The sequence below is a fragment of the Cantharellus anzutake genome (assembly GCF_015039405.1).
Source record: "Cantharellus anzutake strain C23 chromosome Unknown EI90scaffold_12, whole genome shotgun sequence".
NCBI lineage: Eukaryota > Fungi > Basidiomycota > Agaricomycetes > Cantharellales > Hydnaceae > Cantharellus > Cantharellus anzutake.
In genome coordinates this window covers 34,299-60,412 of record NW_024066962.1, presented here as the reverse complement: position 1 = coordinate 60,412, position 26,114 = coordinate 34,299, and the positions used below count along the sequence as shown (strand labels likewise).

At 46.5% G+C, this 26,114-nt stretch overlaps 1 protein-coding gene across 1 annotated transcript; it reads right to left on the bottom strand.

Annotated features, from left to right (window-relative positions):
- Window positions 1-6,448: 6,448 nt before the first annotated feature.
- On the bottom strand, window positions 6,449-8,078 carry EI90DRAFT_3014332 (uncharacterized protein; the record flags this gene model as incomplete). The annotated part of the gene is made up of 5 exons (XM_039056770.1): window positions 6,449-6,877; window positions 6,930-7,154; window positions 7,217-7,247; window positions 7,334-7,457; window positions 7,925-8,078. 5 exons carry the CDS (start codon window positions 8,076-8,078, stop codon window positions 6,449-6,451), a joined length of 963 nt encoding a protein of 320 aa, XP_038918726.1.
- Between the last annotated feature and the right edge of the window lie 18,036 nt (window positions 8,079-26,114).

Below are 26,114 nucleotides of genomic sequence, written 5' to 3'. Positions count from 1 at the left end.
GAGAAATAAGAGATTTTGGGCTGTTCTAATTGGTGTTAGTGTATCTTGTCACTACCTTAACTAAAATATGCACAGACGAAGATGTAGAATGCACCTCCAGCTGCACTCTTTATTGGTGGAGGACACGATCCAGCAGCTGTAGCACTGATGGCAGTAAGAAGTGGGATCGCCATGTCACCTCCCAATGTGAGGAGATCACTGATCTGACTCCTAAGAGCTTCAGCCTCTTCCCAAAATGACATGATTGAGTCGAGATGGAGGCCATGATCAAGATAGAATCTCAAGTATGCATGTGGTGAGATCCTAGTGCCTACAGCCATGTGGCCCTTGTATGATTATGGAATGTCACAGAACTGATATTACTTAACCACTAGAGACCTTTAACCTGTGGGGTGCTCATTCCTCGCACACCCATGGGTTTAGCGGTCTCTAGCTCCTGCAGAGGGCATCAGGGCTGTGCCCCAAACCCCCCTGGGGCATTGCCCCAGACCCCATGCAACATCATCCTTGTTGTTATTGTTCCCCTTGTGCTAAAGAAATAATAAGATATATGGTACAGTAATTATTTATGCACCAAGGGGCCAGCCCCTTGAACCCCTGCTCCTGTGGTGGGCCATCAGGGCATTGCCCCGAACCCCACTCCATTAATCATGCACAGGAATGAGAAATGCCTTCCCCCCCTCTTGTTAGATACTGATCCGGGGTCGGGCACCGAAGGTCGCCGATGCGGACCGCTAAGGGCCGCGATGGCCGCGATGCCTCAGACAAGGCCCGAGGGTAGGGCATTTGGCCTCAGCAACTCTAAAGGGAGTTCTGTGCCCCCTAGTTGTCTCTTGGCCCTCATTTCGAACTTACTGGGGCTGCCTTGTTGGGGTCAGGGCTTGGGGTCGTGGTCAAGTCGATATTAGAGCTGAGGTACTATAATGTAGTGTACAGGATATATATATGAAGATAGAATGAATAGAAGCGGACCCGGGCCGAAGGCCGAAGGGTCCGGAAGCAAATAGGAACAACGAGCGGGGTTGGCCGCACAGCGGCCAGCAATGACCGAGGGTCAAAACAAACAATAACAGATAAATAAACGAAGGGGTGTAGGGCCGCGATAGCGGCGATGGTATCGTAGCGGAGTAGGCGATGTCACGGAGTCACGCTAGGTCGGTGCCAGAGGCGGACTCGGGGCAGGGAGGTCGGTGTGGCTGTGGGGGAGTCGGCCAGGTGTAGGGGAGCCTAGGGGCAAGTGGGGGAGTGAGCAGGGGGCCCTCAGGGAGGATAGGGCTGAGGTCGGGGCTCACGCTCGCGCTCGCACAGCGGGAATAGGCTCGGGCAGCATCGGGACGGGCAGCTAACGGGCCGGGATGCATGGTCGTGACACCTCTTGCCAATGCACTGGGAGTGAGGCCCTTTTATTTGTTATTTTCTGGCCATTTCTCCAAACCCACCACCCCAACCACCTCCCATCACATGAAATTCCTTTGTAAGTTTATAAAACAGTGTTCCCCATGTTGCCATGATTTTTTTGGATTTTGTTTTATAATGTTTTTATTCTACATTGTCCGGTGTTGCCATGAATTTTCTGGATTTTAATTTTGTATAGAATACCTTGGTTTTATTTTCTTTTGTTGTTACACATTGCCGCATTTTTCCCAGATTTTTATTTAAATTTCACCTTGTGTATATAAAACAGTTGAGCTTTTTTTCTTGATTTTATTGTTGGAAACTGCAGATTTTAATTTTAATTTATATATATACATATACCAATAGCGAAAACATAATCCAACATGACTAATACAACACTACCATTACTATTACAGTCTAATTGTATATGCTAATTAGTGAAAACAACCAAAAAAAAATTAACTAATACAACTACTATTTTACTATTATTATTTTATTACTATCTACAATTATTATGACCTATTTATCTACTTCTATTTATTTACCTATCTATTATCTATCTATTTTACATGCCAAAGTCACATGGGAACAAAAAAGAATTGCTCCCATTGGGGGTGTAAACTGGTTTTGAGTGGGGGTATTAGTACTTTTTCGCATATGTCTGTGCGCAAACAAAGTTGTGGGAGGTTACACTCAATTGCTCACGTGAATTTCCTCAAACTAAACATATACACGTGATTTTTCACTATCATATCTCTCTCAGTTCTCATCCGTTTCTCGTCAAATCTTTATTAATGGGTGCGTCTTGATGTCCTATACATGTTGTATTATTGGTCCGACTCATCGTTCGGCGATCCTGAGGAGATTATGGCGATTTTACTCATTTCCCATGCACAAACTGTATGGTAATCTATTATATCTCGCTGAATATTGCATCAAATGTTCTATAGTTTTGCGTCCTATCTTATATATTATTAACGCAAAGATTTCATATTTCTTTATATTTTTCTTTGACATCCATGAGGCGCTGGAAGGCGTTTCCCACACACAGACCATGCGCAGAGCAGACACTGTATTCGTATCTCTGTCAGTTCTGATTCGTTTCTCCTCGAGTTTTTTCTAACGGGCGCGTGTTAATGCCCTCTACAATGTGTATTATTACCCCAATCTGACATTCTGCGATCTTGGGGTGCCAAATGAAATTTAATGGAATAATTTATCATATCTCGCTTGATACTGCACCAAATGTCCTGAAAATTTGCGAACTATTCTATAAGTATTAGCGCAAGTACTTGATATTTTCACATATTTTTAAAACATTTGTAAGGTGCTGGAGACCGTTTCCCACACACAGATCATGCGCAGAGCTGACACTGGATTGGTATCTCTGTCAGTTCTTGGCCGTTTCTCTTCGTGTCTTTTGCAATGGGCCCGTACTAACATTTTATATATTTGGTATTGTTAGTGCAACCCGTGAATCAGCATGAATGAGGACGTGGAACGTTTTTTCCACAAATAAAGCATGTACATTAGTTCCTCTGTCAATTTTCATTCGTCTTTCGTCGGGTTTCTTTTAATGTGCCCGTACCAACCCTCTGGTTATTTTCTATTATTGGTGCAAGTCGCGAATGAGCGTTCATGAAGCAGTGGGATGGTTTTTCACAATTTTTCACAAAAAAAAAACATGCACATTCGTATCTCTGTCAATTATCCTTCGTTTCTCGTCGTTTTGTTCGTACATGCTTGTACTAATGCCCTTGTCATTTTATATTATTGGTGCACATCGCGAATGATGGTGTATAAAGCAGTGGAACGGTTTTTTTACATTTTTTCACACAAAAAAAGATGTACATTCATATCTTTGTCAAACCTTGTTCATTTTTCGTTGGGTTTTTCTTCATGAGCTTGTATTAAGGTCCTCTATTATTGGCTTTAGTCGTTAAACAGCCTGTATGAGGCGTGGACACTGTTTCCCATGCACACAACTCATGCTGGCATGGGCTACAACTCGTATCTCTCTCAGTTTTCAACCGTTTTGCATGGAGCCTTTTGCAATGGGTTCGTTCCAACGTCCTCTCCATTCGTTATTATTGCCTCACCACAGGTTATCCAGCACAATGCCACAATGCCACCAACAGCCTTGAGCGCGGGAAAAGCTTATATAATTAACTCTCAAACAATACATTCAACCTCACTCAAGTATATTACTGCGTTTTTGAGGGAATCTGTCAATTTCCAAGTGAATGGGGTATCAATATGTTTGTCAGAAATCAGCTCAAAAATGATCAAATTTCAGGGATTTTTTATTTTCAATACAGTTAGGTTTGTATTGCACTATAGTACGTTTAGTGCTGCACTGCCATTCTCTGTTCCCTGTTGATGATGAATATGCTGCTCTCATTGATGATGACTGCAGCACTAAACATACTGCTTGGCTCTCCTCCACGCATCATCTCATGACCAAACACACCTCTCCAGAGATGAAGCACCTCATTATCCTGATGTCTCAAACCCTCTCTACCAAAGAGGTTGCACAGGCTGCCCAACTCAGCGAGCGCATGGTTCACCGGGTTATCTCAGCTCATAGGCATGAGAAAGCTGGCAACCGTGGGGGTACTCGCAAACTCAACAACTGGGATCTGGATGTGAGCATGAGTCATATCTGTGCATACCCGATCCCGACCTGACTCCCGGACCTCCTCCTTCACCACCTCCGGAGTCCTGCCCTACTGCTGTCCGTTCCGATATTCACCTTCGGTCCTGACACCACACCTCCTCTCACCCCCCATGCCACCTCCACTCCTCCATCCCTCTCCTGTCCTATCTCTGTCCGCTCCGATACTCACCTCGGACCGAACACCACTCCTCTCGCCACCCTCTTCCTACTCCTCCCACTCCTCCGCTCCCTCCTCACAACACCTCCACCCTTCCGTCATCCTCCTACTCTTCTCCTGTCTGCTCCGATACTCACCTTCGGACCTGACAACCCTCCTTTCCACCACTCTTCCCTCTTTCCTCCCTCTTCCCTCTGGTCCTCTTCCACCGACCTCCCACCAAGTTACGACCTTCCGCTGCTGTCCCGTACCTCGTACTCGGACACCACTTGTACCTTCGCTCCGAGACTCCGTCATAGCTCCTACCTCGGACTTTGACTCCACCTCGGCCTTAGTCCATTGCATTGGTGACCTCATACTACGTAAACACCATTGCCAATATTCCTCAGACTTTCAACCCCACCTCCGTAAGCTCCAAGCTCCATGGATCATCTTCGGCTCTTTTGCCACTTGTAATGTATCTCTCGCGTTTTCCCCTCATCCCTATTTGGACTGCTGCTTCTTCCCATTCTAGCCAGTTAGTCATCATCCCCACTTCCCCTCATCTTCCTGCCCCTCTGGGCCTCGCCCTCCTTACCTCCTTTCGGACGTACCACAGGTTCTGCTTTATGACCTTTGGTACCGCTCCGCTTATCCCTTTGTCCCATTTGGACGCCTTCATTCCGATTCGGATCCCCTTTGTTTCCTTGTGCTTTCGCCCTCTCCATTATATATATCGGCACTTGTACATACTTGTTTTAGTCCTTAGTCTAAAATCGACCTGAAATGCCCCCTAGAGACTTCCTGCTTGCCTCCTATGAAATTAAGGACCAAATGGACAAACAGCAATGGCACAGCGCTCCGCTTGAGTCGCTGAGGCCAAGGTCCCTCCTTGCTAAGTCTCCGGTTCCCCTCCGGAATCATCCACCCTCACCCAGTTCTAACAGCATGATAAATCACAGCCATCTGTTGATTTCGCTGAATCCCTGAATAGCTGATACAAGGTCATCTCAAGCTCAAGCCAGATCTATATCTCCATGAACTACAATGTATATTAGAGAGATACAATCATGTCTCTGTATGCCAGAGTACGATCTGGACCAGCCTGAAGCAGCAAGGTTTTACATACAACAAGGTGGATATTTTCACATTTTATTCAACATTCTGAAGAATTTATTCCTTGTGATAGTTGCAAAAGCTGGCTTTTGAATGCAATGAAGAACTCTGTGCTACATTTAGGCAGTATATGGGTCGGCACTATCAAGTGGATCAGCTTGTTTTTGTTGATGAAACTGGTTGCAATTGTAACACTTCTTCACACTCACATGGCTGGGCACCATCTGGTGACCAAGCGCATCACCGGGACTTCTTTGTCCAAGGCACTAAGTATGTAACATGCTCCAAATCTGTGCTTCAATCCTAACATTCCTTTCTCAGGTACTCTATACTCCCTGCTCTCAGTGTTGAAGGAATACTCCATGCAAATATTCAGGAGGGAGCATTCACAACAGCCACATTCAACGACTTCATCCGTTCTATTCTCCTGCGCATGAACCCTTTCCCTCTCCCTCGGTCTGTTCTGATTATGGATAATGTGTCGATCCACAAGTCTGATGAGCTTGAGCAAATGTGCGCTGACCAGTATGTGTGCACCTGTAAGGAAGGGGTGGTGATTTACTTATTCCTTTATTATTCCTTGTTGTACTTTTGTATTTACATATGTATGGTGCGGAGTTGGGTAAAGGGTTCTTTACTCTTCTCCACACCAACGTCGAATACTAAGTTCTATACAAACTAGATATCGATGACCTGAGGACTGAAGAGGCACCAAGGTCGGCACCTACACCGACCTTACAGCACCACAATCACCAAACTCGCTCTCACTTGATATTGTAGAGGTATTCATCTCATCTTTCTCCCTCCCTACTCCCCAACTTGAACCCAATTGAAGAAGCTTTTTCTGCAATCAAACACTGGCTTCGTCTCAATAGGAACTGCGTTGACATTGTCTTATCTGGGAGGGATATGAATGCTGCCAAAGTTCTACTCTTTGAAGCGGTATACTCAGTGACTGAAGTCTCAACACGTGGCTGGTTTAGCCATTCAGGCTATTTGGCTTAGATGACGTACATAATTGTTAGAATAATATGCTATTTTCTGTCCTAAAAGTGCTCAGTAACACGGCAGCTTGGTGACTTTTTTGACAGTAAATACATGCTGTGTGTGTGCACACTTGTCCTCTAACATTTTGTGTACTCTATGTCAAAATCATCAGCAGAACTGTCGCTGCAAAGGTTGAAAATAACAGGATCCTTCTTCTTGGAAGGTCCTGGGATGGGGGAAGATGAAAGATCAACAAAGTCAGTTCCGACTTTGGATGAACGGCGACAGAGAAATACTGGTGTTATTGGGTCAGAAGAAAGGATGATGGTTTCTTTTTCGGGCTCTTGTTTGGCTGGTATCATGTCAACCTTGACCTTCTTTGCTGGAGGGCTGGTGACTTTTTTGGATTTAGTAGGGGTTTTTGGTGGACTGGTGTTGCGTGAACGCTTCTTAGATTCTTGATGCTGCTTCTCATTGACAACCTTGGTCTGTTTTCTCAAAGCTGCCACATCAAACCAGTGATGGGCTGGGGGGTTGTGGAGATCAACTCCGGGGATGCGGTCAGTCTGCAATAACCATAAGCTCAATGCTGGTGTGATTACAGTGAATTACACATACCCACTGTTGCACCCATAAGGACAGCGTCGCATTGCTAAGGTGAAGGTGTTTTCCCCTTGCATGTGTATGTGGCCAACAGTAACTACGACATCTATGACACTCCCATTGTTTTTCGAGTATGGTGTATTTTTTGGAAGCCGGGTTGGACAAGATTGTGTCATTTAGAGTATTGGACCAACGACTTTTTCCATGTTTCCCAAGGTCTTCAGCTTTGGGTACTGGTTTCTGGTGGGTTTGTGTATTGGGAATAAGCGCCACATCATGTAGGTATGGTTTCTGGGACTTACAATATTGATAATGTATAATTTTTTACTTGTTCTGCTCGAGACATGCATTCGCGAAGTTCACACAGTGCCTTTTCCATCTGCTCCACAGTCTTGAGTTGGATTGGAGTGTCACATCACCGCTTTCCATCAAAGGTTGGAAGATAGCCAATTTTGTGCTTGGTAACATTAGCATCCATCCCTTCTTCAATCTTGCAGAGTGCAAATGATGCGGAGCAGTCAATGGGGAGATAGAAACTCGCTTCTGTTGTTGCCTTGTCAGGATTTAGTGTATTACATTGGTAGCAGATTTCAAGTAATTCTGTGCGAGTGTCAGGGGACGACTCCCGGGTCCCCATGACTCTCCCCTATGGTCCACAGCCTGACCTATGAACAGCCCTGTCCAGGGCAACAACTACTGTGGGTAAGGAGATGAATAGATAAAGGCAATGTAGAATACACTTGCCTACTGTGGGTAAGGAGATGAGAAGGAAGCTAACTTCTCATCTTCCCACAGTGGCCACAATATCAGCAAAACTTCCGGGGATACCCGGAAGTCACATGAAGGGGTAGGAACCGGGCCCGGAGCATGCGGCACACGGAGCGTGCGTGCATGCGGGAAGCACGGCGGGTGGAAGCGGGTCCAGACGCGGGTCCGGGTCCGGGCTAGTCAGGGTGAGTGCCCTGACAGCGAGTTATTGAGTGAAGTTCATGAGCAAAAGAACCACATACTTTCTCCTCTTCTGTCAGATCGAGATTTCGATGGCAACTTCATGTCGGGTGCTGGAGCAAGCATGGCAATAGGGGGAGAGCCTCCTGAAGGAGTAGTAGATTGTTGAGGGAGGAAGAGGGACAGTTGGCTAGGAAAGGGAAGAAGGGGGTACATGATTGGGTATGCGGTGTTGAGTCAGGGATTGTGTTGTCACAGCTTGCATGGAATGGGGGGAAGTGGTCACTGGTTGTCCTTGGTGTTTACACTCTTGTTCGGCTTTCTGCTTCCGCAAAATAAAAGTTTCACATTGGACACGTGTCGGATTATCAAGCTGGAGTGCTTCCCCTGAATGTAAAGTCAGCATTTCTCGAACTACATGAATCAGAATTCCTACAATTTGGTGGGAATGGGATGGCCCAGCTTGAGGGAGGCGAGTCATGAGCTGAGGGATCAAGAGCGTCAAGGACTCTATCGGAGTTATCTGGCAAGAAGAGTGCATCACCCCTTGTGAAATACTGCTGGAAAGCCTGCAGCGGGGTTTTGGGCAGTGGGCATGGAGCTAACCCCAAAATGTGATCATCATTCCAGCACAGGCGCTTGTCTTTATTCTGTACATAATAGTTGAGATCAAACATAGTGTTGAGAATGTGAGGCTGCATTCTCAGAGCGGATCTGGCTACTCAACAACTCTGCCTCCACTGGGGCCTGTATTTATTCTTTAGCTTGACATTGTACCACTACAGATGTCTCTGTGAGGGTCCTTCTGTTGAGGTTTCTAGAAGACAGCAGAGACATGCTGGCGTTATTGTCTCTTGCACTTTGACATTGGGTGCATCATCAAAATATTAGAAATAATTCATGAAAGAGGGAAACTAAATAGCCTCACACAGTCTGATCATGGCTGATGTCAAGACTGAGATTGACAGCTGAGTCTTAGCAATGTAATCATCATCAATGGGGAACGGAAAATGGCAGTGCAGCGCTAACGTACTATATTGCAATACAAACCTAACTGTATTGAAAATAAAAAATCCCCGAAATTTGATCATTTTTGAGCTGATTTCTGACAAACATATTGATACTCCATTCACTTGGAAATTGACAGATTCCCTCAAAAACACAGTAAGTTGTCAGGGACTCATCTGGGGTCGAGGGAGCCTGGGTGTAGCGTCTGGGGCTGAGAGCCTGGCGGGGGGTGGATCGGGCATGCATACTGACAGGCCCGATGTGGGACGACGGTCCCTGGCCACTTAGACTGAAGTGGAAATATGAGAAGAAGGCTACTTCTTTGGTTCCCACTTCAGGTATGTTTATATACATGCAGCTTAGGTCACCTGACGGATGCCATGTCACCCTTGCACACAGCCGTAATCACCCAGGTGTCTCCATGGGAGATCCTGAGGGCATCCGGTGCGAGCACGTTGTAGGAGAAATAACGGCCACACTATGGAAACCCATTATGGAAATATGCCAGATAAATCACAAAACCTCATACGACAAGTAGATATGAGAACATAGAAGGACCTGAATTTTAACGAATTATTATGACTATACACGATAAATCGAAAGAAAGAAAAATAACAAAAATACTTCAAGCTTACCATCAACGAGACGGAATTCTCGGGGGAATTTATAGCAAATATTAAACCAAGAATTAGGACAATCGACCAAGATTTGACTATAAAAATAATCAGAGAACCTCCACGGAAACTACTTTCCCACGTCCGCACACGTAGCAAGGATGGAAGTACCACGGAACAAAGATTCCTCAGGAACTAATGCAAAAGTCAAAGTCGTGTTTATAATAGGAAATGTAGATGTCACCCAAACGGAACCAATGAGAGTAATTACAGGGGAAACTACCCATAAACGACGGAGATATGACTAAAGCTCCTGCAAAACGAGGACAATGTCTAAAAAGCAAGCGCGAAGATTAACTAGTAACGACCGAGACAAGCTTGATAGCCCATTAGAAAGAAAAGAATCTACTCTTAATCCTCCCAAATTTCCATAATAAAAGGATCATGCGTTAATGAGAAATCCAATAACGGGAATAGCGACATCAAAAGTCCGAGCTCAGGGACAAGACGATGATTGCGTAGGATCCATAATTAAAACATACAACGAAATTTACACGGAAATTATGAAAAATAGGAAACTATAGTTATGCAAATTCTCAGCCCAAACGGTCCAGCCGTTGTGAAGTTATACCCATGACGGGAATATAGGAATCCGCATCATGTGTAATGACACGTGAGGGTGGCGATGCGCAAGGAACCGGCCGTCGGAACCGAGATCCGCACTTCGGCAGATCGCGAAGACCAATTTCCGTCCAAATAAGGAAGAGCCCGGTCAAAACAAAGCACGAAAAGTGCAAAACAACCTTAGATCATGAGGGAAAAATCTGAAATAAATCACAGAAGCCCATATGAAAGAAATAAACACCTGCGCATATCATAAATCCCGAACAACTAAACGAAAACGGCTCCCGCATACGAACAACTATGGGAACGATGCACATGATTACCGAATGTGCGCGCGAAACTTTGCTAACTCAACGAATACAGGGAAATAGGACACAACCTTAGTACCATTGGAAAGGTGGGAATAAATGAAAATTTATGATACCAAGAACGTGAGAAAACATCCAGAAATGAATGAGATACAAGGACATGAAGTTAGAAACCTGAAAACACGCGGGAAGACAGCTTCAAGAGGTCTAGAGCCCTAAATAAAATACATAAAAATATGATATCTTCGAGGACGACCTACTATAACAACGAACAATACATATGGAGGATTAGGATGTGATAATACAAAGGGGAATCAGGGAATATGAACGAAATTCACAAAAACTACTAAACTACGACGGACCATGGCGGGAATTTTAGGGAACGATGTTCTAATGAAGTAGAGAGCTATAACACATTCGTTTGAGTAATTCTTGATTACTAGCAACTTTTTCTTTCAGTTTTAAACCTGAATAATTCACTCATTTATCATTTCAGTCTCATTTTAACTAAATGTCACTAAATAAAATTGGAATAAATCAGCTGAAGGTCTCAGCACAGTCGCACGCATAGTAATGCGAGGTTTGAATTCAGTATGACCGAGTCATAGCGAACTTAATGGGAAATATGGGGAATTTGAAATAGGGAACTGCGGCAAATGCGGCGCAGACAAATTCTAATTAACCATTAAAATAGCTTAGGCGAGGAAGGACAATAAGGATTCCAGGCGCAGTCTGACCGCAGTAGAGCCGCAGTTCAGTGCAGCAAAGCGCAGTGGAACTATAGCGTGAAAATTTCACTTTTTATTCAGTTTGAGAAAAATACACTGTAAATAAATCCTGTAAATAGAAGGTAGAGCGTGAAAAAGGAAGGCGACCCAAGGAGTATAAAAGGGAGACCCTTTCTGCGACTTTTCGCCCCCCTTAGAGAAGTAAGAAAATAGAGTATTATTTTTCTCAAGCATTTCTGGTTGTCACTCCAGTGCGAAAAAGTGATATACAGTTAAGATTGCCACTGTAGTAAAAGGCAGCAATTAAGGAGAGAAATATTAAGTAGATATTTCAACAGGAGAGCTGGTTAACACTCCAGATTTCAAAGTGTAAACACAAAACAGTTATTTTGCTACTGTTAAAACAAGCAATAAAATAAGACAAAAATAAAACAAACTCAAGGGACACTCCAGACACCATCCAAATTCATTAACTGAATAGAATCTTTGAAACTTCACCAAGTAGAAGATTAAATTCAAGTTTAAATCCAAATTAAACAACGCTACACAGAATTACACCTAGACAAATTAATAAATTTCAATAAAGAAACAGCTCCGCAGGGCTCGGTTTATCTGTAAGTCAATTCCCAGAAACTTTAAAACTAACCCATAAAAATAGAATTAGCCAAAACACTCGGATTGGTACTATATTTACAATAAACAACACTAGTACACTTCCCCATCCTAACTAAAGAACCAGGGAACAGCTTGGTGGTGGTCTCGTTTGAACCTCCCAACTGACCTTCCTTCGTTCTCTCCTTCAACGTGTGCTGGGCACAGCAGGGGGTCACCCAAGGTGTCCATGCCAGGTGTGTTGTGGGTGTGCTGTAGTGGGTCAATGTGTCAGGGACGCATCCAGGGTAGAGGGGGTCCGGATGTATCGCCTGGCAGAAGGGCCCTCATGGGGTGTGAACCGGGCGTGCGTGCTGGCAGGTCCAAGAAGGGACAGCAGTCCCTGGCCACTTAGACTGAAGTGGAGAATGTGAGAAGAAGGTTACTTCTTCGGTTCCCACTTCAGGTACATTTATGTACATGCGGCTTGAGTCACATGACAAGTGCCATGTCATCCTCGGAGACAGCTGCAGGCATCCGGGTGTCCCTGTGGGGGATCCCGAGAGTGTCCGCTGCATGTGTGCATGCTGGGCACAGCGGGAAGCTGTCCAGGGTGTGTGGGCCGGATGGGTCAATAGTACATTGATACAAAGGAAGGTGGTCCATGTAGATAGAAGGAAATAAACAGGAAGAGGAAGATGAGAAGAATGAAATAAAGGAAGGAGAAGAAAGAGGGAAAAGAAAGGGGAAGAGAGGGAGGAAGGAGGAGGGAGAGGGATGGACAGCGGGGAGTGGGTGTGGTGTGGCCGGGTGGGTCCGGGTGGACCCGGGTCAGGTGGGTGTGCCCTGACACAATGGTACATTGATACAAGGAAAGGTCGTCCATGTAAAATAAAGAGAAGATAAATGTCAGGGCACAGCCCTTGACCCCACTCACCCTCAGACACCCTCACCCTTTCCCTAACCACCCTCCCCCACATTTCCCCATTCCCCCTATCCTTCCCCCCCACTGTTTCACACAATGATGCGCATGCACGAACCCGTGGGAACGTTCTGGGCGAGCGACTTGCCCAGAAATGTACAGCCACGACCGTGGGAACATTCTGGGCAAGCTGCTTGCCCAGAACTTTCCCACGGGTCACACCCGATTATGGAAAGTCGGCAGCAAGCGGGAACTGTATAGTTCCTAGGGTCCTTTTGTGTCAGCCTCACAGGGGGCTGATGTTAGAGATGGGATTATTGTCGGAGTCGGAAGTACTGTCAGAGTCAGAACACTGTCAGAAGGTGGATAGAAGGTGGATTGGGTTCTGTCTGAGTTGAGGTCGGAGGTGATGCAGAGGTCTGTTGGAGCGCATGTGCGGATATGCGGGCGGAAATATGCGGTGCGTCCGGAAGTGCTGTTCAAGGTTAGCAGAGTGGGATCGCGGCCTCAGCGACTCAGGTGGAGTGCTGTGCCCTGAGCTTGATGTTTGGGGGAGATCCCATATTTACAGATTGACACTCACAGTGGACTGCAAACAGGACTTGCGGGCGGAGCGGACCGTAGGAGGAGTGCAGACTCCGCAAGCACAGACTCAGAGGGGGGAAGCCCCCTTTGCAGAAGGAGAGACTCAGACCAGACAGGGGGGGGGTACTCTAGTTGATTTCAGACTGAGGTCCCCGAAAGTATTTACAAGGTATAAGTAGATAAGAGAAATCAAAAGAGGGACTGGTCGGTCCGGTGCGGAAATAAGCGGAAATGAGCGGGGACTTGTCAAACTAAACCAAGGACAAGAACCTGGGAAATGGGAGGCAAGGAATGAATAAAGTCAAAGCGGATCAAGTACCAATATTGACAGATTAAATGAATGAATAGGAAAGTGCAATAGCACATGGATCAAATGCCAATATGGGGTGAACATAATAGGCACTTGGCAAGGAATGAATGTTATGTTGCCAAGTGACAAAACTGGCCAGAGGACAAAAGTGGAGGTCAGCGCGCAGCGCCGATACAAGTCCGCAAATAAGCGGGGTCGGTGCGGTGCCGACACAAGTCCGTGAACAGAGGTTGATCTGTCAGCACTGTCACACAAGGACAGCATGAAGGCCAACAGAGGTACAGAGGGGAGTGGGAGTGTTGACCTGACCAGAGGTGTCAAGGGCAACCAGAAGTGGCCAGAGGGTGCAGAGATGGGCAGAGGGCACGGAGTGGGCAGAGGGTGTGGAATGCATGGAAGCGGGGCATGGCTGTGACCACATAGCGGGAAGCAATGAGTGTGGTTCAGATGGAGACAAGGCTGGCATAGGAACTGGAGGGACTGAATTCCGGGAGCGCCAAGGGCTTGGGAACTGGAGGTAAGGTCGGAATGCCGGCAGGGTCTAGGTTCTGATTGTTGGCCAAGTCTCACGCAATAAGGCAGGGGGCCAGACATTGGGTTGGGGGCTGGTTAGGATGGGTTTCGGGTCGGCAGATTCGCCTATCGGCATTGGTTCGCTGCTGATGGAGCCCCGGGATTTGTCGGTCATGACAGCTGAGAAGCTTACCCTTCTTCTCAGCTCATTCCCTGTGAAGGCTGAGGCCAGCCCCCTCAGCGACTTTGAGGAGTTAGCAGCTGGGGAGAGTACCCCAGCTTCCACACCTGGCCTTGTTCTCTGGCCACTCCCAGCTGGGGTCCAGATCCTGACAACACCTTCCAGACAAGCACGCAACACCTATGCTCCCAACTCCGGACCTCTGCTCCAGAATCCTGTTTGCATCTCTGTCTCTGGAACCTCCAGTCTTAGCTCTGACCTCGGACTTTGACCCCACCTCTGCTTATACCCATTGTATTGGTTAGCCCATTCCATTTATTTACCTTTGCCAATATTCCAGAGTTTAACTTCCGAGTTCGGACTTTCCGGACTTACTTTGGACCTTGCAACTATTGCATTGTCCTATTCAATTTTGCTATCCTCCCTCATTCCTATTTGGGCTGCTGCTTCCTTTCTATTCAGTCAGCTAGCCATTCCCCACTCCCATTGTCAGGGCACACCCACCCAACCTGGCTCCACCCACCCTCACCTGGTACCCTGCTCACCTCCATTCCTCACCCTTCACCACTGTTCCTCATTTCTTTTGTCCTTCTGTTCTTTTGCTCTTTTGTTCTTTCTTCTATCTTTATCTACATGGACAACCTTTCCCCATATCTATGTATTATTGACCCACTGTTGTGGGGACAAGTCCATGCATGGTAAAAAGTCACATTCTGCAGAATTTGGCCACCAACATACACCACATACCCTCTGACGCTTCCATTGCTCATCCCCACACTATCCAACACTCCATACACCCATTCCCTATTTTTCCTTATTTTCCCCATCATTTCCGACAACCCCAAGCCAAATTCCCACGCCCAACCACGCTGCCAATTTCACCCCCCTCTCCAGATCTCCATAACCACACATACAACCCAGCCGTTTTTCTACCCGATAGTGATGCTATACCTTCCTCCTTTACCCACGGAGCATTTCCCAGTATGGCAACCCCATATTCGGATGGTTCAGCATGGTGTAGCCTCATGTGGTCTTGACAGCACCTGTCAATGGCCACATCTCAAGAACTACTGCACCAAATGGGACGAATAAGGGCTCGTTGGAAAGCTGGAGACGAGGGGGTTGCTGACGGAAGGATAGGCGGGCGCTGTGGCGAAGTGTTGCGGAGTTAACCTTCACAATTTCCATTTCGGACCCGTTATGATATATTCCTGTCAGGGGACGCGCGTGCTCGCGCAAGGTGCTCCGATAACCTAGTTGTGATTAAAGCCGGGGGAAAGGGATGTCCCCATCTTAGGGTCAGCTATATACATGTAGAGTCCGGCAATAAGGAAACCAAACAGATTGCCGATAGAATCACGTGATCATAGAATGTTCCAGAACAATGCCGGAGATGATCCGGGTCACCGGGGCTTAGGTAAGCGGAGTAGACGGGAATTACCGGCATACTTCCCACGTGCATACGCGCAGCCGGCATAGGGTCCAGGGTCATTGCTGATCCCTGACAATTCCCCATTCATTCATATTTCTTTTATTGTTTCTTTGTCCCCAATTGGATATTCATCATTTACGGTTGCCTAACGGCCCGTTTGCACCCCCCCCATTCCATTCATTCCATTTCCAACTCATATAAAATAGATAATAGCTTGTACATAACAAGTGAGTACTGAATAGACCTGTGAAGGGACAAGCAGAAGTTACATCCAAGTGGCAAAGATGCCATCCACGACCCTAACGCCCCCCCCCTGAGTTAGTTATCAACGTCAAAGACCCCTCTCATCATAATACTCAGCCTTGATGTCCAAGAGAGACGTAGGTGAGTGTTTGTTTGAGGTTCTAGCAGACCCGGTAGCACCCCAGGACCAAAAACCCGAACCTCCATCACACCTGTTGAAGGAGCAGAGCTGGATCACCTTATGTAACCAGTTTCCTACATCCAATAACGATATTAGAGTTTGTGCTGATTTGCGTACTGACTGTGTTTTGGTTGCCAAATATATAATTGTTCACTGTCTAAACAACAATAAACACCCCCCAACGATCTCACCTGACGTATAGATCGTCTACGGATAAAATTCTATATTGACTTTACTATGATTTCTAGTCAATATTACACCTAGATATACCACTTTTCAGTAGGACATGATTTTCCTGATAATTTACTGAAGGAACACTACTAATAAAATAATTCCGCAATAAATGTTACTCAATACAGGAGTGACCAAACTGCTCTTTCTATCGCTTAGAGTGCGTGCTAGTTATCTAGCAGGTTCAGGATCGCTCACTTTTCTCCTGTGGTGTGATAACCAAGTATTGCTGAGAGATTATTCAATTAAGAAGTCCCTCCACTAAATTCTCACTAATTCTCACTATGACACTTTTGTTCAGCTGTGTCTAACTGACCCTAACTCACGCTTAGAGTGACGTGTTAGTTTTATATTAGCTAACAACTAATATTTGCTTTTATCTTTTGGAGCAAATGAACCAACCACTGGTGAGGAGAATTAAACTTTTATTTCTACCTGAGGTTTGAGAGGGGCCTTTTATGCTTTTCAGAGGCCTCTCTACTCCCACGCCTCGCACTAGTTACATGTGCTACATTTGTATTATAGATAGTTCTAGAATGATATAGGGGCTTGGGCTGTGTAAGCTTAATAATGGACTTAGGACATGACTCAGCAATAAGTAATTCATTTCTTTGTCTTTTGGGCCGATCTTAGCAAATAAATATATATGAATTATAAGGTGTTTCGCCATTTGAGCGATAACTCCGTCAGTTTTGAAGCTTTAAGAATGAAACAAATTCGTGGATAAAGTTTAAAAACAGTCCTTTCAGATGGTAAAAAGATTACAGTCAAAACCTTACTGGTTCCCGAGATATTCACATTTCTTTCCCAATGTTCCTTCTTATTCTGCCGTCTATGTGCTATTTTCTTGTTGTAGGGATATATTCTTTGAATATTACACCTATGCCAGGTTCTAGGCATGATTGTAGTAGATTAAATCTCATGCTACATGGGTGTAGATAATTTATAATGATCTTCTAATGTCTGTCCAGTCTCATAAAGATCATGAGATCTGTTAAACATCTGAACTTGTCACCTGTTCGTTGACTATTCTGATAGATCATTGTTTTATTCTTTGAATATTATTTCTCCTACACCGTGCACACTACCACCCTCCCCCTTCTCTCTGTCTCAAGTCTAGACAATAGACCCGTTACACCGCCCACAATGCACACACGACACACCCAGCCCCAGACGACCCAGACAGCCTCATGGTGCAACTGTCAGGGCATGCCTTCGGGTTGCTAGCATAAGTAGTGCATTGCCACATGACCTGTATCTCCATCAGCTTCTACTTCTTTTCTTCTTCTTCATCTCCGATCTGATCTGATCTGCGGCTGTCGGTTATGACGCTGCATGATCTTCTATCATTCTTGATCCGATACTACCAGTTATTAGCTAGTTGACTAGTTACCGTCTCTACTGTGTATATATGACCATGTGCTGGGATGGGCATGTCCCCCAGCTTTGATATCAATTAGGTTTCTGGGGCATCCTTCATTGCGAGCACGCACAACCCTGACAGCAACCCAGCATGCATGCATGCAGCACACACCCTTGGGATCCCCCACAGGGACACCCGGATGACTGTGGCTGTATGCAGGGTGACGTGGCAAACCTCATGTGACCCAAGCCGCATGTACATAAAAGTACCTGGGGTGGGAACCGAAGAAGTAACCTTCTTCTCACAATTCCCACTTCAGGTAAGTAGCATAGTTTCCCTTTCAATAACAACTCATGATTCCCACTTCAGTCTGAGTGGCCAGGGATCATCGTCCCAGATCAGGCCTGTCACTACACATGCCCACTCCACACCCTGCGACAGCCTCAGTGCTGGGCGTTACACCCAGGCCCCCTCCACCCCAGACGCATCCCTGACACCCATCCTCCTTCCTCCTTTGGGAAACACCATTGAGTCAAACCCTTGACCCTCGGTGTTGTTCCTCCTTCCAGCTCCCTTTGTCTGCTTTCAGAGTACCCTTGCTCCTTTTGATTCTGGACCCCTCCTTATATACAATGTACATAGTAACTTGTAACCTCAGTCCAAAATCGACTTGATTCCCCCCTAAGAGACTTTCCCTCTGCTAGATCCGAAATTAGGGACCCCCAGGACAACCAGCAATGGCACAGCGCTCTGCCTGAGTCGCTGAGGCTGAGGTCCTTCCATGCTAAGTCTCCAATTCCACTCCGGAATCGTCTGAATCCGCCATATCTAACAGATAGGAATGAGGATGGACTTGGAAACTTTGACATCGAGCCAGAAAGCGACAGTGATGACAGTCAGTCCGGAGCTGAGGATTGGAATGAGGATGTTGACATCACCTATTTATTTTGATACCCCACTAGCTGAGTGCTTGTCTAAAGCCAAAGATGTCCTTTCACATCTAATAAACAAGTGCAGTGCAATACTGTCTGTTATGCAGGGACCACAATCAATGGCACCCCAGCAGAATGCACCCAACGCTCTCATGCAGCCAAGCAAAGGGCTACTAAGAAAGGAATACAAGAGGCAATCAAAAAAACTGTGTCTGATGGGAAGAAACGGACCCTACATGACTTTTTCCACTGACACCATGTATCCGACTCCCATACCCCAATTCCCTGCAACCCAATTGCCATTAGCAACACCCACATGAGTAGTGATGACACTACACAATGTAATGATCAAATCCTTGGTGATGCTGATGGCCAGGCTCTGGGTGAGCCTCCACACTGTATGGATTCCATCAATCCTGAGTCAGATGCGACTTTTGTGTATCCAAACCTGCAGCAGCTTGATGTACCTGAAGTATGTGCATCAGAAACTGCAATGCCAAGTCCAACAGTGTGTGAGGAACCCCTTGCACGAACCCACCATGACCCCTGCCAGAAAGGTGGTGGCCATAAACATTTGAAGTTCGATGACTTAACGCAGATGCAACTGGAACAAATGCTCCAGTTGTTCCATGTGTACCGTTCTGACATGGGCTTGACCAAGGAGGTGGGCTGGATCCAAGCGTTGGAGTGGGTGGCAATCTCATGGGATCATGGGCCACAGTCATATGGGCCTAAGTTGTGGGAGTGGTGTCATGCATTCATGGTCGATTTCAACACAATTCCGATGAACCCCTATGGGAAATGGAAGGAGTCCATTCTTGTGATGGACGAGGATATTAGACAGGAAATCGAGGCTCACCTGCATAGTCTCGGTCCATTCATCTCAGCAATGGATGTCGTTCAGTTCTTGAATACTCCGGAAATGTTTGAGCACTCAGGTTGGGATAAACCAATATCTGTCCGAACAGGTCAGTGCTGGCTAAAAAGAATGGGGTATCGCTGGCAGAGGGAGAAGAAAGGGCAGTATTCTGATGGCCATGAGCGAGAAGATGTGGTTCAATATCGGCAAGAGGTGTTTCTGCCTGCAATGAAAATTACAGGGAGTTGATGAGAAAGTGGGATGAAAATGGGGAAGAAGTAACTGAGCCGAATGGGTTTTGTCGTACTGTGGTCTGGTTCCATGATGAATCAGTCTTCTATGCTCACGACCATCAGAAGGTTCGTTGGGTTCATGATTCCGAGACAGCAAAACCCTATGCAAAGGGTGAGGGTGCATCTGTCATGGTGGCCGACTTTGTCTCAGCCGATTATGGCTGGCTCAAAGGTGGTGATCATACAGCTCGGGTCCTGCTCAGACCAGGGAGTAATCGTGACAGATACTTCACAAGTGATGGTGTAATTGAACAAGCATCGAATGCAATGCGGATCTTGACAGAGCATTACCCCAATGACCATCATGTCTTGGTCTTCGATAATGCACATACATACTCACTCCAAATGTGCTGAAAATGCCTTGTCAGCACTCAAAATGCCAAAGGGTCCTAAGCCATGGGGAGTATTGGTGAATGCATGTGACGAGAGTGGTGCAATCATATACAAGCCCAATGGAAAACCTCAAACCACAACTAAGCATATGGCAGATACAATATGGGATGGTCACATACAACACCTTTATTACCCCAATGACCACCCTGATTATCCAGGATATTTCAAGGGGATGGCCAAACTCTTAGAAGAACAAGGCTATGATGTCACTGGGCTCTGTGCTCAGTGTGACAGGTTCAAATGCAGTGGCATGGCAGCACAATGTTGCTGCCAAAATATCCTTTTTCAGTCCGCTGATTTCATTAATGTCAAATCCCTACTTCAGACACACTGTGAAGCTGCTGGGTTTGGCATCCTATTTCTTCCAAAATTCCATTGCGAGCTTAATTTTATTGAGCAAGTGTGGGGGTATTCAAAGCATGTTTATCATGAGTTCCCACCTTCTTCAAGAGTCGAAGATGTCGAACTAAATTTACAGAAAGCACTGGAATCTGTATCAATCACATCAATGCACAAGTAAGGAAACCTTTTATTTTTTCATACTTTCCAGATAACATTAATTCTCAGGTTTTCAAATTGCTCATTGCGATACATGGATGGTTATCGCCAAGGGTTGAATGGTTGTGAGACTGCCTGGGCAGTAAAGAAATACAAAGGGCATTGTGGACTGCCACCTGAAGCAGTACATGAGGTTTATCAAGAATATTTTCCATGTGACCTTGCAATGACCAGAAATATTTGCCGCTCGTGACCCTGCACTGCCACATTCGGATAATTCCGGATAGTACCGGAATTTGAAAGTCATCTATCTTAGTTGAACTGCCTTCGGCTGGTTGCGAACCTGATAAGTGCAACTGCAAACTAAAAATGTGAGCATTACACTACCATACTATACATCAATTGAGGGATGGGGATTTTCAATTTCAGGAAGGGTGCTGCATAAGATACTTGTAGGCCAGGCATTCAAGACTGTCAGGGATCAGCAATGACCCTGGACCCTATGCCAGCAATTCCTGTCTACTCCGATTACCTAAGCCCCGGTAGCCCGGATCATCTCCGGCATTGTTCTGGAACATTCTATGATCATGTGATTCTATCGGCAATCTGTTTGGTTTCCTTATTGCCAGACTCTACATGTCTCTAAGATGGGGACACTCCTTTCCCCCGGCTTTAATCACAACTAGGTTATTGGAGCAACCTGCACAAGCACACGTGTCCCCACAATCAATTTTGATTCTCATTTTGAACAGTATTACAGACAGTATGCTACTGTCAGGGCAACCACACCTGACCATACAACCCTGGAACCACCTTCCCTGACCTCCCCCCACTTCCCTGATCCTCCCACCTTTACATACCTCTCACAACTACAGCCCGCATGTGAACCCATGGGAAAAATCACGTGGGTCAAGGCAAGCAACTTGCCTTAACCCATGTGACACCTTTTCTGCATTGCAGGAACATGCTCAGCTTCTACCCATAGTCACGTTATGAACTGTACAGTACATTTCCCTTTTATAGCAGCCAAGTGGGGAATAGGGAAACTTACTGTTACGGATACAGAGTCTCCAACGACCATATCCGTTGCATGGTCAAAGACTTCCCCTCTCTATCGCTCCTCCCCTCTTTCTCCTTTCCGTCCTCTATCCCGCTACCCTATCCTCCTTACCCGTTCTACCCCTTTCCCCCCCCTCGTGCAAAGCTTTCCCCATTGGGGTTTTGGTGCTGGCCGAGGTTGTTTGTGTTTTGCGGGATTTCCCACGACCTTACCATTTGTAGATAGTCACGCGTCTTGTACGGAAACCGCCGAAGGCGGTTCCCGCTAACTAACAACTGCTCTACAACTGTCTCGTGTACCGTCTTCTGTAACAACCCTCCCTGTGACTCAACTGAACCCATGTGACTGTACAACTCTCAATATGTCTTATAAGTCTGGTTATATCGAGTCCTCTAACGGCCCTCGCCGCGAGAACTCGAGGTCGAGAGTCGAAGACTCTCGACATGTGTATCGTCCTACTGAATCTGTACCCTATGGGTCTTCATCACTCCGCTCTCCCCCCAGTACTCAACATACGACGTCACCTCACGATCTTGGAGATCGTGAATACTTTGAGGCCCATCTTCCTGTGATGCCAGCACGTTCGCTACGTGAACGCCAAGTCGCCGCCCATCCACCGTCTGTTCCCTCCTTTGCCAGTCATCATGTTTCCCTGCCAACGGTACGTTCCCTTTGGGAATGCCAAGTCACCGAAGGCCCCACTAGTCAATCCTCATTGCACGCTTATGACATCAACCCGCTACCAGTACGTTCGCACTGCGAACGCCAAGTACCCGATGGCAACTATATGAAGTTCTCACCCGTCTCACAAGTCGCGACCTTGCACACGGTACGCTCCATTGAGGAGCGCCAAGTACCCGTGGCTGACCCGTCCGTCCTGGCATCTCCGACTGCCTACCATCAATCCCTTAATAGCTCACTACATCACCAATCGCGATCGATGGGAATTCGATCGTCCACCCCCAGGCAAGACTGGGATCACTCATCGATTACATATCCTGTTATGGTACAGACTAAATATGACCTCACTCATCCCTCTATAAGAACGGATCGAGGAATGGGGAATTTCCCCCATCCCCGTAACACTTACCCTTCTTCTCAACTCAATCCCCGCTTAGTGAGTTTGAGGAGCTTGGGATAGGATCCAGCACCATGTCATATCTGTACATACCCAATCCCGATCCGACTCCCAGACCCCCATCTTACCCACCTCTGGAGTCCTACCCTATTTCCATCTGCTCTGATACTCACCTCGGACCGAACATCACTCCTCTTGCCACCCTCCTCCTCTTACTCCTCCTCTTACTCCTCCTCTTACTCCTCATGACACCACCCTTCCGTCACTCTCCTACCCTACTTCCATCTGCTCCGATACTCACCTTCGGACCTGACACCTTTCCTCTCCTCCACTCCTCTCCCTGCTCCTCACTTCTCTCTCCTCCCTCTGACCCTCTTCCACCAAACCTCCGGCAAGTTACAACCTTCTGCTGTTGTCCTGTACCCTGTACTTGGACACCGTTTGTACCTTCGCTCCAAGATTCTGTCATAGTTCCAACCTCAGACTTTGACTCCACCTCGGCTTAAGTCCATTGCATTGGTGACCTCATACTACATAAACACCATTGCCAACATTCCTCGGACTTTCAACCCCACCTCCGTAACCTCTGTAACCTCCGCAACCTCCAAGCTCCATGGATCATACTCGGCACTTTCGCCGCTTGTAATGTATCTTTCGCACTTTCCCCTCATCCTTATTTGGACTGCTGCTTCTCTCCATTCTAGCCAGTTAGTCATCATCCCCACTTCACCTTGTCCTCCTGCCCCTCTGGGCTTTGCCCTCCCTATCTCCTTTCGGATGTACCACAGGTTCTGACCTATGACCTTCGGTACCACTCCACTTCCATCATCCCTTTGTTCCCGTTCAGACACCTTTGTTCCGATTCGGACCCCCTTTGTTTTCCTTGTGCTATCATCTCCCTATTATATACAGGCGCCTGTACATACTCGTTTTGGACTTTCAGTCTAAAATCGACCTGAAATGCCCCCTAGAGACTTCCTGCTCGCTGCCTCTGAAATTAAGGACCAAATGGACAAACAGCAATGGCACAGCACTCCACATGAGTCACTGAGGCCAAGGTCCCTCCTTGCTAAGTCTCCGGTTCCCCTCTGGAATCATCTGCCCTCGCCCAGTTCTAACAACCTGGCTGCCTGGGACACCACAAGTGTCCAGCTCTGAGGTAGGGCCGCCCCCAGACAGAGGCTGGGCCCTGACAGCTACAGTGATTTTCAGTCAAGGACAACCCCTCAGCATCAGACCTACCCTGAATGAGGTCAGAGTGTGAAAGAGAAGGAGTGTCGCACTTTGAAAGGATTGAAATTCTCTGGATACAGCTTGTGCACTCAGATTGAATACATAGTTCAATGCTTGGGATGCATTCCCGCATTGGTGGGTGAGGTACTGATGAAAGAAGCTAGACAGGGAGGTAATGGTGGAAGGCGTGGAAGACATTTGGTGCCATGATGGCAACACCAACCCACACCATCCACACAGGGTGGATCGCCATCGAAAGTGGTTGCACATAGGGGACAATTGGGTGAATATTGGTTGTTGGAAAGTATCACACTGGCGAAATTGGGTTAGAGAGGGGATAATGTGGACTAAAAAGTGTGTACATTGATCTGGTGGAAAGAGCAGTATGATTTCTGGCCATTTGACATCAAACTTCAGAATGAAGGGCTGGGGTCTCAATCGCCATTGCCATCGGAAAAGACTGCGAAAGGAGGATGTTACAAAGCGATTATGGTAAGTTTCTGAGGCTCAAAGACCGATTCCAAAGTCCGATTAGATCAATTGTGAGATAAGTGAGTGACTCAGATCTAAGAAGACATAATCTCTGTCCATTGAGTAAAGGGCAGAAAGAAAGTGATGAATGAGTGAATAGAGTGGGAGGAACCAATTGATGTCTCTGTCAAAGCAGTGTGTCATATCCATACAATCCTGACCTCCACTCCGGGCTCCTGGAACTCCGAAACTGACTCCGGAGCCCTACTTCCCTTCCATCACCTTCTCCTTGCTGACTCCCAAGAGGTTATCCCACCTCCGGCTCTGACACCACCTTTGGTCCGACTCCAGAACATTCCTGGTCCGACCTCAACCTCAACACCTCCCAGACAAGCACGCAACACCTATGCTCCCGACTCCGGACCTCCGCTCCGGAATCCCATTTGCATCTCCGTCTCCAGAACTGTCTTAGCTCCGACCTCGGACCTTGACCCCACCTCCACTTATACCCATTGTATTGGTTAGCTCATTCCATTTAATTACCTTTGCCAATATTCCGGAGTTTAACTTCTGAGTTTGGACTTTCCGGACTTACTTTGGACCTTGCAACTATTGCATTGCTCCATTCAATTCCACTATTCTCCCTCATTCCTATTTGGGCTGCTGCTTCCTTTCTGTTCAGTCAGCTGGCCATTCCCCACTCCATCCTCCTTCCATCCTCCTTGGGCCTTGGCCCTTCACTCCTCCTTTGGGAAACACCATTGAGTCAAACCCTTGACCCTCAGTGTTGTTCCTCCTTCCAGCTCCCTTTGTCTCCTTTCATCCTACCCTTGTCCCTTTTGATTCCAGACCCCTCCTTATCTACAATGTACCTAGTAAATTGTAACCTCAGTCCAAAATCGACTTGATTTCCCCCCCAAGAGACTTCCCCTCTGCTAGATCCGAAATTAGGGACCCCTAGGACAACCAGCAATGGCACAGTGCTCCACCTGAGTCGCTGAGGCCAAGGTCCTTCATGCTAAGTCTCCAATTCCACTCCAGAGTTGTCTGAATCTGCCCGATCTAACACAGTGAGTCCGTTGTAGGAGAAATAATGGTCACCCTATGGAAACTCATTATGGAAATATATCAGATAAACCACGAAAAACCCCATACATCAAGTAGATATCAGAAAATAGAAGAACCTGAATTTTAATGAATTTTTACGAATTATTACGACTACATATGATAAATTGGAAGAAAGAAAATTCATAAAAATACTTTGAGCCTAGCACCAACAAGACGGAATGCTTGGGGGAATTTATAGCGAATATTGAACAAGGAACTAGGACAATCGAGCAAGATTTGACTATAAAACCAACCAGAGAACCTCCAGGAAACTACTTTCCCATGCCCACACACCTAGCCAAGGCTAGAAGTACCACAGAACAAGGATTCCTTAGGAACCAATGCAAAATTCAAAGTCGTGTTTATAATAGGAAATGTAGATGTCTCCCAAACGGACCCAATGAAAGTAATTACAGGGAAAACTACCCATAAATGACGGAGATATGACCGAAACTCTTGGAAAACGAGGACAACGTTTAAAAGGCAAGCACGAA